We start from the raw sequence: 15,176 nt of genomic DNA on the forward strand, positions 1-15,176 counted from the left end.
GTTTGCCTGAATGCAAGTGATGGTTGAAGTTTCATGATGAAGGGAGGTGGTCTCCTATATATACCCAAATGTGAGCCATGTTATCTATATCCAGACTCTTCATAACATGTAGAAACACCAATGTAACATCGTCACGTCGGCTTTCTTCTCGAATACTTCATATTTGTCATTGGTTCAACGGCATATCCCGCTCCCTGTCTCCTGTCCCGACCTAATCCGCCTTAATCCGCCCAGATCCGATCAACCCAGATCCCAGTAGAATCTCTGACCCACAAAACCGTGCCCGGTCCAGCTTGGAGTCGCTTATGAATTCATGGGCAAATGAGTCTGTTGAAGTTTTCGTCGTCTTGAATGGACCCTAGAAGAACATTTCGGCGATATTGGAGGGAAAGATCGACTTGAACGTTGCCATTTGATTACAAAATCTCCGCCTCCTCTTCCATCCCTGCATCCTTGCATAGGGAATGCAATACACCTGGAGTGGTTTTAGTTACCAAATGCATACATAAGTAGATCTTGAGTGGTAGCAGGCATTTCTATGTAGGTGATTGTCCACAAATGAGAAAGCACTGCATATTTCATACATTCAATCTCTATAAAAGCATAGACGCATCATTGAACAAGTAAACGAAAACAAATGGACCACTGAATAGGAACAAAGGTTGTTGAAGCAACTGGAATTTGTATTGAGCCGTGCTGTACGGAGTACATTGCTATCAATTGTCCACATCTCGTGGTTCCATAGTAGACCATGCCTTCTCATATTCCTCGGCACTCATGTATTTAAACTCCGTTGGCCGTGTGATTGGCAGGAAATTTTCCCCGTTTTGTTCAAACAGTTCCAGCCTCTTCTTTGTCTCCGGCCGGCTTGCATTGACGCTGTATATCTTCACTCTGTGGCAGCTGCTCGTAACGTGCAGCCCCCAATTCCAGCTGTGGCGCACGTTCATTGGCTGTGTGTTAAGACTGTTGTCCCAGCAGCGGACGACGAGTTCTGTCCATCCTTCATGGTCGCATGGAATAGAGGCGGACCAAGTCCTCCAAGCGTATTTGTGCTTTGGTGACAGATTTTCGATTGGTACAGCATACCAAGCCCAGCCACCGTCCGAAGAGACCTCGACGCGCTCCGGCCAGCGTCCACCACCGGAATAGGCCCAACCTTGAATAATTAGCACCCTATCAAGTCGCATAAAAAGAAAGCACATTGCGTCTTACCTTTGACTTCAATATGACCGTTATGAACCACAACTTCTTTATGCCAAGGGCTCATGATGGCGCTGCTGACCGGCATCTCTTGAATCTGAATTCCCACTGCTTGCAAATCAGTATAACTTCATGGCCTAACATAGCGGAGTTTCTTACGCGTAGGTAGCTGATTATGCTTTCCGTATTGCTGTTGGAAGTACAGATATTCTCTGCTCTGGACAGGAGCACGGCTGGGATTCTCGATTGCTTTGACGCGGTACAGCCACTTGACACTCCTCGCGCCAATGTAACCCATTACCACCGCCCTCAGTGGGAAACCATGGATCTTAGGCAACGGCTTATCGTTCATCTCCCATGCAAGGAGGACTTCGTTTGCCTTGACCTTTGACCACGGAACAGATACCACATAGTTCATGCAGTCGCCACCCTTGAAGTATGTTTCGGCTCCATATAACTCAAGATGTTTCGCATCACCCTTGAGTCCACCACAGTACTTGATGATCTTTTTGAGACTGACGCCAGTCCATTTTGCTGTCCCAATTGCTCCTTCTGCCCATGGAGCATTGATCATCTCGTCACCTTCACCAGCATATTCACCAATCTGCTCAACGCGTCTCGTACCACTGCACTGGATGGTAACCAACATAGATGTGCGCGGGAATAAAGCTTCATTCTTTAGATCATCCAGCGTGAGAACTTTGGGATCATTTACCAAGCCGTCAAGACGGAGGTCGAATTCTACCGGATCAATGTCTGGTATGCCACCATGGTTACGTACAAAATGAAGGTCGTTTGGTGTTATGGCTTCTTTGGTGAGAAGGCCTTTGGGAGGCTCGCCATTGTATGGGAACTGAAGAAGATGGAGCATGCCCGGGTGTTTTTCCTGTATGGAATAGTTAGTCTACTACTACATGCATTCTCAATTGCAGGATAAGGAGTAATACCTCTAGCACAGTCTTCCAGCTGTCTTCAGGTACGTTGATGAGAGCACCACCAATAGCTTTATGCCACAGCTTCCATCGAACACCTTCAAGGACGGGGTTGGTAGCCGGGACTGGCCCAAGTTGGAACTCGGGAGGTGGAGGAAATTTATGGCGTGAAAATCTCTTTCGAGCTTTGGCTTTTTTCTCTGGATACTCTTCCCACTCTATGTATCCTTTCCATCCTTTTCTTTCTTCTCCAACTACAAATGTCGGATCATCATCATCCGCATCTGCACGAAGCTCCGCTGAATTTGTCTCCGTAGGTGATTCTGATTCCGTATGAATCACGAGATTGCTCTGGTTCCGTAAACCAAGATGAGCGGGATCTAATCCTTGTTCGAGCTTCCATTCATTTGGAGGCTAGTGATTGTATAAATGGTTAGCATTCATAGATATCTCTTCTGACCAATTGTGCTGACCTGAAGGCCAACCCACCGCTTGCGATCTGTATCCATTGCTCAATTGGTTCTTCAAATTAGAATGTTGATAGCCACTCAATATCTTTGCAGCTCTAAAGCATTTCAGATACACCAAAAGATTTCCCAGCTTATATACAAAATATCCGGTTGGGCATCAACCTGATACTCATATCGCAATCACTCCAAGTGCGGGGTTTCATAGTGAGATTAATCTATTCATGCAGATGTTACGTCACTATGATTAAAGATTTCTATGCAGAGATAGCTTTATAATGATCTATCTGAAAAAGAGATAACACCTCGGGACTTGAATGGGATTGGAAGTTGTGTAAAACGTGGTGTCTTTTGAACAAGAAGGGAGTGCCAATCTAAGATGAAGCCATCCTCAATCGGCTGTAAGTATGGCGTTGAACAAAGTGGTCATTTTTTTTTTTTAGCTAAAGAGGAGCTTAACCCTAATGTTTTGGGTATAACTTCGGCAATTGTTGTCACTCGTGGCGTAGCTGTGTCAATTTATTGATGGTTAACCGAGGTCATCTTCCCCAGGCGCCTAAGGAAGCTTTGTTAGACTTCATACATGCCATTTCCGGAACACATATGGAAACCTCGAGTCTTTTTTACTAGCCGAGATAAATGTGCTTCATTTTGTCTATGTCTTGGTGCTGCTAAATAAGAAAGATTTCCAACGTCGTGAACCCGATAATTGCTGATAGAGAAGTAAAAGGATATTCTCCTGACACTAAAAAGTAAGAAGTAACTTGAGTGTAAGGCTTGCAATGGTTAAAAGCAAACGCTGTTTAAACTTCATCCTCGCTTCCATATGGCCATAATATCACGAATCCAAGCAAGCATTCCTCGTGCCCGAGCAGCCGCATTTAGAAGCCACAAGTACCTCTTCACGAATGTTTCCACCTGGTCGTAATCATGGGCGTAGCATTCCCAAACTCCCTGCGCCTGGTTTTGATCCTCTATCCCCAACGAGCCACTTCCATTATCGGCTACTTCGAAATCTTGAGGCTTTATCCGCGGACCAACAACGAGCGCGCGACCAACTATGGATTCATCGGCAATCAAACGCGTGGCTGCATCGACCACATCGGGAACTTGTCCCGGCCCTGCAGAGCCAGAGAGTAAAAGTGCCTCGGTGATCGGCTGTAGCATCTTCGTTTGCGCAATATAGTAGGGTGCTATCATGTTTATGCGGATTCCCTTCAAGAAAGCGGTTCCGCGCATTGAACGAAAGAGGCCCAGCACAGCATGTTTGCTCATGCAATAATGACTCTGACCAGGAAGGGGGATGAGTGATGCCACAGAGCCGACAAACAGAAAACACCGATCTGGGCTTTTGTTTTGTGGAAGATAGTATAGCGCAAGGTGAGCGGTAAAAATGACTCCTTTGACGTTTACATCGAGAGTAGCTGTGTTGGGCTCGGGCAATTTGCCGTTCACCAAGTCGGGATTTTCGAATTTGGTTGCTTCCCCAGGGAGAATAATTCCTGCATTAGGCACCACAATATCTATAGCACTATGTGGGCTGGCTTTGACCGCGGCATCGAACAGGCTGACCTGAGATTCCCAATCCGTCACATCGCAGTGTTGGAACTCAAAAACCCCTTTGGGATATGCCATTCGAAGAGAAGCCACGAGCTCCTCGCCAGCTTTGTCCGCAACATCACCGATCACAATATTGGCACCATGGGAAGCCCAATGGCGGACCATGTGCGCGCCCAAGCCATTAGCGCCTCCGGTGATGAGAATTGTTTTATGCTTGAGAGTCGATGGGTCGTACGGCTTATTAACATCTACCGGGAGTGACTGTTTGATGGTTTGCCGCACGTCACCCATCTTGAACGCCTGGGTATGTTGGCGATGCGACGCGGTTCTGGTGATGGAAGCTTGGTAATGTCTATCAGAAGGATCACTGAAACATATTGTAAAGCCATATTTATTTGTCTCTAAAAAATGCATGTTTTCTACTAGCGCTTATGAAAATACTCTAGAACATTAAATAGTCTGGCATCTAGTGGGAGGGGCATATGTGAGGCTCAGGTTGTGTTAGATAATTGCCGTGAGGAAATCGGATTGAGATACGATACACCTAATGATGAATCGTGATAATTAGGCTCCTATATAGCCTTTATAAAAGAGTCGTAGTGAAGAAAAAAGAAGAAGAAAGTTGAAATAGAGTTGGAATCTTCGATATTGTAACGCTCTATGTTGCGCTTCTCAGTCCAAGCGTCGCGTCCCATCTCTCAGCTTATCTTGGCAAGTCAGGCAGTAGCAATTCCATCCCCACTTAAATTCAGTATTGGTGAGTGGTTCCAGTTTCCATCGACCGGTCTGGGCACGTCTTTGTATGCCGTTGAATCGTCATGGCTAAGCTGCTGTTGCCATCATGATGTCTGAAGTCATGATATCATTTGATGAAACTTGAGTGAAGGAGGGACTCGCGCGGCATAAACAGAAATGGTAAGATGAGAATGAGGGGTATCCAAGCCCTTTAAAAGAGAGCAGAGAGAGCTAGAAATAGAAAACTCCATGGAAATATGGTCGCTGCGAACTCCCCTCAATACCCCACCTCCGTACACTTACTTGAGGCCTGCGAAATTGCGCTAATGTGATTACGCCCCCCTGTTACTTCCGAGCTCGTCCGCAATCTCTTCCGTCGCTTTAATTTGTCCGATATTACGGACTACCCAAGCTTTCATTCACACAGCATTATGCCAACTCAGAAGTAACATCGCCAATTCTGCATCAGCTATGAAGTACCTAGCTATCGTATATTCGGCCAAGAAGTCCCAAAAGCCGCTCGGGGTTTGGCTTCGTAGTGATTGTGCTCATACCCCATCCACGTATTATGTCTCCATTCATACATGTACTCATACATTAACATACATCTCGAATGAGCTTAACGTATCCTTGCCTGGCAACATCTGTGGATTCATGCATCTTCAATTGCATCTATTAATACATAGCAATTTAAGTCTCGATTTGTTATTTTATTGCTAAGTATAGGATAGTTATCCAACAAGATCATTATAGACGGTACCACGGCTTCGGATTGCCTATCACTCATTATTTAACCTCTATTTGTAACCGTCAGTGGAGAAGCGCAGTTGAAAAAACGTATCTCTATATCCGGCCTGTCTAAAGATTAAAGAGGGTTTTATAGTGTGTATCATCTTTGGGAAACCACCTGGAGCAACTGATGTAAAATTAGATCGATAAACTACTCTGTCTTACAAGTCTGTAATACTTGAAACTCTCGGCCGTAATCTCGTCCGAGCTCCAAAGCTTAGACACAGCCATACATTGCCTTGTGTTTTGTATCACTAATGTTCATAAAACATCAAAATTTGGTGTAAAGAAAATGCCATTTGCCTTTGACCCCATTGAGCGTCACTGAGGCTGCGATCTCTATGTACTCAATCACTGTATAATTGCATTGAAGGCCCCTTTATCTTACTCAGCTTATTTATTAAGTGATATCTGAAAAGGGAGGAACCGAACCCTAATCATCTCTTTCAGTTGCACCGTGCCCCAGCATTCCAGCCCTCGGACGTCGACGGACCAAAAATTGTTACGCAAACATATCACACGGACAAGTACGAAAACTGACTTTTCTCTCAGCACCCTTCACGGTGATTAATCTTGTGGATACACCTTAGATATCGATGTCACGTATCCGCTTTCCAGCCATGCCCAAACGCCTGATTGGGTTTGCATACACTTCGCCAACATTACACGTTTTAATAGTTTCCACAAGGAAGCGTCAGCATTGTATCAGTAAATATTTATTACTTTTAAGCTCATTAATTGGCCATTATATGTGGTTAGTACTCAATGTTTTGCTTAACCCCTCGTTGAACGATTCATATATATAGCCATATGGATTTCCCAAAATAAGTAAAAATTCCATCAAGTCTGCCGGTATACAACACTCGCAACAACCTTAACTGTTACAACTCACTCATAATGTCTGACAACCGCCGGAACGTCTCATTCCAAGCTTTTGATGGAGTCACCCTTAAAGGCTGGTTTTTCCCAGCTACTAAAGAAAAAGGTCCATGTATTATTATGACTCATGGGGTACGTTCAACTGGCGAGCCATAATGTAGATCAAAATTAATGATTCCGAACATTAGGTCACGGCCCTCAAAGAGCACTTTATTGATGGAATGGCTCTAGCTTTCCAAAAAGCAGGATTTAATGTCTTGCTCTATGACAATCGTGGGTTTGGAGAAAGCGGCGGCCGCAGATATGACTCAGACCCTGTCAAAGCACAAGATGACTACATTGATGCCTTTGACTATGTTACATCCCTTGCAGAGGTTGACCCTAAGAGAATTGTCTTTTGGGGACCAAGTCTCGCCGGAGGAGTCGCCATATCCGCTGCGGCAATTGACCGCCGAGTCAAAGCTGTTATTGGCCTCGTACCCTATGTATCGGGAGAGCTTTTACTAGGGACTGGCCAACCCCTTCTTGATATGGCCGAACGAGATCGCGCCATAATTCGCAAAGGAGAAGAGTGGCCTCTCTCGCGCGTTGTTGCTTCCACTATTGAAGAAGCCGAGGCTGGGAGTGCGCCTGTGTTGCTCCGAGATGCGACCAGCTTCCGCTTCTTCCAAGACGCATCTGCCCAAGGTGGCAGCTGGGAAAATAAAATTACAACGATATCACTTTTCCGATACCTTCGATTTGAGCCGATTAAGTATATTCATCGGATCGCGCCTACACCTCTCCTGATGGTTGTTGGCGAAAAGGATGAGAGTTTGTTTACACCTCAATTGCAGGCATTTGGGCTTGCGCAGGGCCCAAAAGAGCTTCATATATTGAAAGGCGGTGATCATTTCAATCATTACCAAGGAGAACTACGCGAAGAGAGCCTTTCAGTGCAGATTGAGTTCTTGAGGAAATATGTATAGCCTGGTCACCCTGTAGAGTTGACTTGACCTAAGCCTTTAATTCCAAATTTTGAAGATCCAGAGAGATGAGAAGAATATGTGTTCATGAGACCCTATGATATGCTCGAAATACATTTGCAAACTACTCGGGATAATCACCCATTTTACCTATTATCACATGTACTAAGTCCCCGCGAAAGCCTCCCGCACAGTCTGATGCGTGTCGCGTCTTATTGCGTAATCTGACGTATCAAAGCCAAGGCGAGGTGCTCATATTTATCTCCGATGGCGTGCCGCTTCTCTGACCGTGTGGAGTTGACGGTGCCGATATTTTTAGGTACTTTTGAGGCTGCTTAACATTCTTAAGCTGACTGGTCAGTAGTGGCATGCCCATGCGATATGATACGATATGCTGTCTGATGTTGATATAAATGACAGTCTTATACTATTTGACAAGGCCGCTAAATGATCTGTACTAGAAATCGCCGCCCGCTAATTTGTGAGAATATGGGGAGTAGATAAAGCGATGGCATTATAGCTTTCAAGATGCACAATACACGACGCTACCATTTTAACATTGACTGAATACATGTTAGTTGCAGGGTACCACTTGTTGGAGGGCGAACAGGCAAATGGTGTTCTTTACTGCCCCGTACACTTAACCATTCTGCGCATGCTGCTCTGTTATCAGCTTGCTTACTGGAAAGAAAATAGCCAGGGCTAAAAAGGCCTGGTTGAACGCTGTATTCCTAATCCAACGAAAATGCTCGGTCGTAGAGCCTTAGTCACAAAAAGATATTCCTAATCAAATGTCTTCTTCGTAACTGTAGCTGCGACGTCTAATTAGTTCGGTTAACGCCACTTTGGATCCTATGAGAGATTTGCTAGCTAATCTCGTTGCTCTTACTTCAATGTATGTCATTATAGATGAAGACGCGTAAATGTGAATTATTAATGTGACACTACTCGCAATGTTAGTAGTACTAGAAATTGGAACGCGTTGCGCACATACATGATAATCACATACACACACGCGGACGCATATATATATCCTGGCCCGATCACCCTTGATGGCACTAAATAATTGGCTGCTATACGTGACCGAAACGCACAATATACAACTATAACAGTCTACGATCAACAAGATGGATTCAGCGCACGGCCAGCTTAGCGCTCTCGCTAAATTAATAAATGATCGCCATACAGTTCGAAAGTTTTTGCCAGAGCCTGTTCCTCGCGAAGTACTAGAAAAGGCATTATCGATAGCTCAGCGAACGGCCTCAAACAATAACCTGCAGCCCTGGCGGGCAGTAATACTCACAGGCGAAAAGCTAGAAAGCCTCAACAAAGCGATGTTGAGCGCATGGGATAAAGGATGGCCTGATATTCCTGAAACACCCGCCGATTATATGCACCATAAGGAAGATTTCGGCGCAGAACTGTACGGAAAGCTGTTGGGTATTGGTCGTGATGACCATGAGAAGAGAAAGACGACATTGGCAGAGAATTTTCGGTTTTATGGAGCACCAGCAGCTATCATTGTCTATATGGACAACAGGCTCTCAAAATATGATTTGATTAGCGCTGGACTTTGGATGCAAAATTTGACCCTGGCCCTTCGAGCACAAGGCGTTGAGGCTTGTTACCAGGCCAGTGTCGCAGGGTATGCAAAGATACTACAGAGCGAATTAGACCTCCCCGAGGGCGTGAATTTCCTGAGTGCAATAGCAATAGGCTATGAGGACGTTAGCTATGTAGGGAACACCCTCAGGATGACTAGAGATCACTGGGCAAGGAATGTGCAGATCCGATAGAGACAAGACGTTAGTTATAAACCGGCGAGAAACGAATACAAGTTTACTAGCAGAGCTGAGATGAAGCTATTCATTGTTCTAGCAGCTTTTGTCCAGAGGAATTTCTTCATGTAAAATATTCTGCACATTCATAGAAAAGAGAAAATACTCCATGGACTCATACGCAATAAATTGAAACCCGTTTGTTGATAGCAGCGCTTGAAATGACTCGCCATTGAATACAAACGACCATAATGCTTGCTAGACATCGAAATGGTTTTAGATATACTCCAACATACCATCAGTGCAAGATCCGCTGTTCAAGCTTTCGTCTCATCTAAACTGACACGAAAAACTGCTGTATAACGTAAGATGTCCGATGAGAGTACAAGAACTGTATGCCTGTTTCAATGAGCCACTTTCATGGCTATGCCCTGTTCTTTCAAACGCCGAGCTTTTTAATGAAGCTTAAGGCGGCAATAAGATTCATAATCTATGTTGAGATGCAGAGTCGTGCTTACTCTAAGGCGAAAATAGAGATGGCGCTTTGAAATCAGTGTGGCATTTGTAATTTTCTCCATGTGCAACTTCACAACCTTTCGCCGATAAAAGGCTTGGAAATCGTGAATATTTCCTCCCTTACACTCTACACACCTTCTGTATTAGAGAACTCGATTTGGAAACAACATTACCAAGTGGAAACATCGTGTGTGACGGCCGCTCTTCTACGAGTCGACAATGGGCAACATGAGGCTTGATGGTTAATATATATACTAATACTGACGTCGTATAAATCTGAACATAGTAGCTCAAAAATACACACGAAAAAGAAACACATTTAGTAGCTTACTGTTGCTGTATCTATAAGTGATTTTGGTGTACATCACTACAAAGATGCCTACTAAGCAAGAAGTCGAGTTCGAGACCCGCGATGGTCTTACATTAAGAGGCTTACTCACATTGCTGGATACACCAAACGCGCCATTGGTGATTTTCGTGTCTCCAGTACGTTTATACAGAGCTATTGACGGCATTCCTGAATATAACTAACACAACATAGTTTGCTGTTACAAGAGGCCATTTGATGGATCGTCAAACAAATCTTTTCAACGAAAACGGATTCGCAACGCTGACTTACGATGCAAGGACATTTGGCAAAAGCGATGGATTACCAAGACACGATATAAATTTCGACAAGCAGTCTGAGGATATTTTTGACGCTGTCACATACGGTACATCTTTGACACCGCATGTAGACCCAGAACGTATTGCGATTAGTAAGTATCTTATATGATGCTAAAGCGTATTGCTTGAAACAACGAACTCTAAAGCCTTGCCCACTTAACCTGAGATAAAAAGTACTGACATATTTTTAAAGTTGGCGGTGGGCATGGAGGAGGCGCATCTATTCGGGCGACCGCCCTTGACCCGCGAGTAAAGGCCCTTATTTTGCAAGTCCCAGGAATCTCGGGCGCAATCGACGCCCAGTTCTACCCTCCAGGTCTGCTGGACAGATCAAGAGCAGCTTTAGCGCGACCAATGAACTCGGAGAGCGAGCAAGAGTATATACAGCTTTTCCCTGAAACGATGGAAGAAGCCACTGCAGCCACTCAAAAAGCGCTACTCGGAGGGCCAGCGCTTTTCAACCTTCACTCTTACATAAGAGGGAACTGCGATGCGAAGGAATTCAATTGGCAAAACAGAGTCACACTCGAAAGCGCCTTTTATAATTTCGCCAACGAATTCCAAGCATATCTCCCCCGAGTTTCTCCTAGGCCGCTCTTGTATGTCGCGCCCAGTGGAGAGCTTCCTGCTGAGCCTCATGAAGAAGCGTATACCAAAGTAAACGAGCCAAAAGAGTTTTACAAGATCGAACCATTTGACTTTGGTGGATATATGAACGGCACAGCAAAGGTGTCCCAGAAGGATGTCGAAGTGAAGTTTTTACAGAAGCATCTTTTGTAAATCACATAATATTTCTCAGCTTATTAAGAACAAAGGAAATTCTTGGGCCCATCATATAGTTTCAGCAAGTAATACGGTTGATTTGGCTTAAATAACTAGCAAGTCTTGAGAAGATTGAAAAGCATCTACTTCAACACCTTCCAGAGAGTGAAGTTGTGTAAAATCAGCAGCTAAGCCCTGAGGCTCGGTATGATGTGTGTCATGCCTGTCAACGCAGCATCCGAATCCACCGTCCTCAAATACTACCTCAATATCACGGGATCGATGTTTCTTTCCACTGAGCAACGCCAAGGAGTCCCAAATCGAGCGCGCCAGTAATTTAGTAATGGAACCGTTGGTGTGGCTCTCAGCGGGGTATCACAGGTATGTAATCAACAGGAAGGTCGAGCTTCCAGTTAGGCTCCCAAATTCCCTGAAACACTAGCATAAGAGGCACACAGCCAAATGGCCCTTTTGCTATATACGTAATTGAAACTCAGGAAAACACCACACGCCCGCATCAGCCGATGCACGACCCCAAAGGGATTCTGAATAAAAAGAGAGATCCAGACAGCGGAAACTTTAAAGCTAATTTTAACCATCTATTACTCTTTGTGCGCCTACTCTATGTCACCAGCTAAAAATATGACCAAACTGGGTTTCGGAATTCATTTTTACAGCTGCCAAACTCTTCGTAAAAAAGCAAAAGATATAAGAGAATTTGTTCTATACCAGTTTACGGTTATCTTATCATTTTATTTCTTTAAGAGCTATTCTCGCTGTTTTCTATGTAAGATAGGTGCAATCACTAGTGAAGAAGCTGTGCCAATGATTGAAGAGTTTCAGGGATTGTTGAATCACCTTCCTTTTAGAGCAGTATCAAAGGTCCGGCACTCGGTATCCCCTCCTTCTTAAAACTTGACAAGCCGCCGGCGGGTATTGCGCCATATAGATATTTGCCGTCCCTCCTGTTCAAAGGTTCCTTATTGCTCGGACGTTGTGACACAATTAGCAGGTGCCCAGATATTGCGATCTTAGTCTGCATGGTGCTAGCTGAAGCGCCCAAGTATCTGCCTTTCCACAGCCGATAGACTCCTCCAGTTAAGCTCGCGAGCTAGCTCGCCAAAGCTAGTTTATGGGCAATATATAACCTTAAACGAATCTTAAAGTGTATAGCATATCTTGAACTATATAGCAGATAAATATAGCATGGGTATGGCCTCATAGGAATAATGATGTGTGCCAAAGATGATGGTAACACTTGGACATTAGTCTAGGAAGATACGGAGGTTGCCCAAGCAAAAGTTCATGAGTTTATGCCTTAACACACAGCATGAATCTCCATTAGCAAACATGCGGACGATATTGCTACATCTTATTGCTTTCCGTATTCAAACTAGATGCCAAGAGGTTGGCGCTGTGACTACCAAATGAAAGCACACAATCTTGTTTGGATCGATTTGTCCTAAATCCTTTTAGGCAGCTTGGTTGTCTGTAACCAGCGACTTGGCAGATCATTCAGAAAGACGCCATATTGATAGAAGTGATGATAGCTCAAGCTGGTGAAATCGATTACATATAGGGCGTCGAAAAAAAATATTTAAGTCGACTCTCCTCGCAACAAAAACACTTCTGATCAGACTCAGCCATCAATCTCCCATTACCTCCAAGTCTACAATAAGAAGACATATTCACAATGGCCAGCATCCGCCGCCTTGCACTCTATCTTGGAGCTTTGCTCCCAGCTGTCCTCGCTGCCCCTGCAGCTCACCACAAGGCTCCCGAGGTTGTTCCCAACAAGTTTATTGTTACTCTTAAGGAGGGTGCGTCGGTTGATACTGACTCTCACTTGACTTGGGTGAATGACCTCCACCGTCGTTCTCTTACCAAGCGCCACACCGCTGGTGTTGAGAAGACATATAACATCCACACTTGGAATGCCTACGCCGGCGAGTTCGATGCGGAAACCCTTGAACAGATCAAGGCTAGCCCTGATGTATGTCTTAATTATGTTTTATATCATACATTAAAACCACCGAGATACTGATAGTAGAACCAAGGTTGCTTCCGTTGAGCCAGACTACATCATGTACCTGTCTGACATCGTCGAGGACAAGCGTGCCTTGACCACCCAGACTGGTGCTCCTTGGGGTCTTGGTACTGTTTCCCACCGTACCTCCGGCTCTACCAGCTACATTTATGATACCTCGGCTGGCAGCGGAACATATGCCTACGTTGTTGACTCCGGTATCAACACTTCTCACCAGCAGTTTGGTGGACGTGCCACCCTCGGCTACAACGCCGCTGGAGGACAGCACGTTGACACTCTTGGCCACGGTACTCACGTTTCAGGAACTATTGGTGGCTCTACCTATGGTGTTGCTAAGCAGGTAAGCTGAATTCATACATTGCTTGGGAGTCTGTGGCTCTTGATAACTTTGTCTCGCTAACTGGGAGATAATAGGCCAACCTCGTCTCTGTTAAGGTCTTCCAGGGAAACAGTGCTAGCACTTCAGTTATTCTTGACGGCTACAACTGGGCTGTGAACGATATTGTCTCCAAGAACCGGGCCAGCAAGTCCGCCATCAACATGTCGCTTGGAGGCCCCTCTTCTTCCACTTGGACTACCGCTATCAATGCAGCCTATAACCAGGGTGTTCTTACTATCGTGGCTGCCGGTAACGGTGACAGCCTCGGAAACCCCCAGCCTGTCTCTGGCACTTCTCCTGCCAACGTGCCCAATGCTATTACTGTTGCCGCTATCGACATCAACTGGCGAACTGCTTCTTTCACCAACTACGGTGCTGGCGTTGACGTTTTCGCTCCTGGTGTTAACATTCTGTCCTCATGGATCGGCTCGAACACTGCCACCAACACCATCAGCGGTACCTCCATGGCTACCCCTCACGTTGTCGGCCTTGCTCTTTACCTCCAGTCTCTCGAGGGCCTTTCCACCCCCGCTGCTGTCACCAACCGCATCAAGGCTTTGGCCACCAGTGGCCGCGTTACTGGCAGCCTTAACGGCAGCCCCAACGTCATCATCTTCAACGGAAACAGCGCTTAAATTCGCCATATAGTCAACAATGCCTAGGTTCAAAAGGGTGAAAATGTGACACATTAACTGATTGGTCTATTGTAGAGAAAATGGTTATGTACTCAGTAGGCAAAGTCAGCATCATGGTCAAGAAGCATGGCTGAAAGTTGAACAGTTTGAAATGAAAAAAAATATCTATACTGAGAGCTTCCTCCATAAGTGAACATGTATATCCTAGTAGGTTTGAGCAAACCAACCATTCCAACTCGCATGATTGTGTAGAGATAATCTGCCTTAGTTGCTTACTACATCATACCTATGCTTATATACAATCCTCTATTGCTTAACCTGCCTGGTAAAGAGGAGCTGGATTTTGAAGAGATCCTTTATATGCAAAGTACAGTTTCAACTTATTAGCTTACCTATAGATGAACAGCTTAGAAGTATTGCGTGGGCTGTGAAATAAAGTCTATATAGAATCGCGAATAAAGTTGGCGAACTGTATATTGTTAATTATACCATTTTGAGCGGCTAGGTGATGTAAAAAAATAAAAATAAAAATAGAAAAAAATGTGCACATGGGTGAAAACGGCATGCGATAACACGACATTGGTTGTTTTAACTTGTTTGTCTGGGCTTGGAATTAGGTTATTCCATCGGTCATTCTCAGTAAAGTCATTGAGCAAATTATAGTCTCTCTAATTTTATGTTTGCTGGCCATTTAATTTGTAAATATTGACTTTTAGTACTTTTCATGCAGCCCCTGCCCATGGAAAGTTGTCATCTCTATGGATGGGTTCGATCGGTTATAACCGATCGGATCTAAATAAGACGCAGTCAAGACCGGCCAGACTAGTCAGCCATGAGACATTAGTTACTGATCTAACACAATT

At 44.8% G+C, this 15,176-nt stretch overlaps 6 protein-coding genes across 6 annotated transcripts; 4 read left to right on the top strand and 2 right to left on the bottom strand.

The window, feature by feature from the left end:
- Window positions 1-4: 4 nt before the first annotated feature.
- V8C40DRAFT_234487 (sulfite oxidase) lies at window positions 5-2,720 on the bottom strand. The gene is made up of 5 exons (XM_083213630.1): window positions 2,609-2,720; window positions 2,151-2,549; window positions 1,363-2,089; window positions 1,216-1,311; window positions 5-1,159 (listed from the first exon to the last, which is right to left on the bottom strand). The coding sequence occupies exons 1-5, from the start codon at window positions 2,642-2,644 to the stop codon at window positions 717-719; spliced, it is 1,701 nt and encodes a 566-aa protein (XP_083078502.1). The 5' UTR covers window positions 2,645-2,720; the 3' UTR covers window positions 5-716.
- A 501-nt stretch (window positions 2,721-3,221) lies between these two features.
- On the bottom strand, window positions 3,222-4,547 carry V8C40DRAFT_234488 (uncharacterized protein). Its single transcript, XM_083213631.1, has one exon. It carries the CDS (start codon window positions 4,451-4,453, stop codon window positions 3,413-3,415), a length of 1,041 nt encoding a protein of 346 aa, XP_083078503.1. The 5' UTR covers window positions 4,454-4,547; the 3' UTR covers window positions 3,222-3,412.
- Window positions 4,548-6,583: 2,036 nt separating this feature from the next.
- Window positions 6,584-7,533, top strand: V8C40DRAFT_272754 (alpha/beta hydrolase; the record flags this gene model as incomplete). The annotated part of the gene is made up of 2 exons (XM_083220390.1): window positions 6,584-6,697; window positions 6,754-7,533. The coding sequence occupies 2 exons, from the start codon at window positions 6,584-6,586 to the stop codon at window positions 7,531-7,533; spliced, it is 894 nt and encodes a 297-aa protein (XP_083078504.1).
- Window positions 7,534-8,602: 1,069 nt separating this feature from the next.
- On the top strand, window positions 8,603-9,355 carry V8C40DRAFT_234490 (Nitroreductase-like protein). Its single transcript, XM_083213632.1, has one exon. It carries the CDS (start codon window positions 8,658-8,660, stop codon window positions 9,324-9,326), a length of 669 nt encoding a protein of 222 aa, XP_083078505.1. The 5' UTR covers window positions 8,603-8,657; the 3' UTR covers window positions 9,327-9,355.
- Window positions 9,356-10,199: 844 nt separating this feature from the next.
- On the top strand, window positions 10,200-11,270 carry V8C40DRAFT_262126 (Alpha/Beta hydrolase protein; the record flags this gene model as incomplete). The annotated part of the gene is made up of 3 exons (XM_083219339.1): window positions 10,200-10,310; window positions 10,366-10,582; window positions 10,684-11,270. The coding sequence occupies 3 exons, from the start codon at window positions 10,200-10,202 to the stop codon at window positions 11,268-11,270; spliced, it is 915 nt and encodes a 304-aa protein (XP_083078506.1).
- Window positions 11,271-12,893: 1,623 nt separating this feature from the next.
- Window positions 12,894-14,824, top strand: V8C40DRAFT_234494 (peptidase S8/S53 domain-containing protein). Its single transcript, XM_083213633.1, has 4 exons — window positions 12,894-13,245; window positions 13,310-13,639; window positions 13,714-14,408; window positions 14,459-14,824. The coding sequence occupies exons 1-3, from the start codon at window positions 12,946-12,948 to the stop codon at window positions 14,311-14,313; spliced, it is 1,230 nt and encodes a 409-aa protein (XP_083078507.1). The 5' UTR covers window positions 12,894-12,945; the 3' UTR covers window positions 14,314-14,408; window positions 14,459-14,824.
- Window positions 14,825-15,176: the final 352 nt, after the last annotated feature.

Source organism: Trichoderma camerunense, assembly GCF_050948025.1.
Source record: "Trichoderma camerunense strain CBS 138272 chromosome Unknown V8C40scaffold_2, whole genome shotgun sequence".
Taxonomy (NCBI): domain Eukaryota; kingdom Fungi; phylum Ascomycota; class Sordariomycetes; order Hypocreales; family Hypocreaceae; genus Trichoderma; species Trichoderma camerunense.

Coding starts and splice junctions, on each gene's coding strand:
- V8C40DRAFT_234487 (XM_083213630.1), bottom strand. CDS start 2,644: ATGGATACAGATCGCAAGCGGTGGGTTGGCCTTCAG. Junction 2,090..2,150: donor GCTGGAAGACTGTGCTAGAG/GTATTACTCCTT, acceptor TATTCCATACAG/GAAAAACACCCGGGCATGCT. Junction 1,312..1,362: donor GCATAATCAGCTACCTACGC/GTAAGAAACTCC, acceptor ATTTGCAAGCAG/TGGGAATTCAGATTCAAGAG.
- V8C40DRAFT_234488 (XM_083213631.1), bottom strand. CDS start 4,453: ATGGGTGACGTGCGGCAAACCATCAAACAGTCACTCCCGGTAGATGTT.
- V8C40DRAFT_234490 (XM_083213632.1), top strand. CDS start 8,658: ATGGATTCAGCGCACGGCCAGCTTAGCGCTCTCGCTAAATTAATAAAT.
- V8C40DRAFT_234494 (XM_083213633.1), top strand. CDS start 12,946: ATGGCCAGCATCCGCCGCCTTGCACTCTATCTTGGAGCTTTGCTCCCA. Junction 13,246..13,309: donor AGATCAAGGCTAGCCCTGAT/GTATGTCTTAAT, acceptor AGTAGAACCAAG/GTTGCTTCCGTTGAGCCAGA. Junction 13,640..13,713: donor CCTATGGTGTTGCTAAGCAG/GTAAGCTGAATT, acceptor GGGAGATAATAG/GCCAACCTCGTCTCTGTTAA.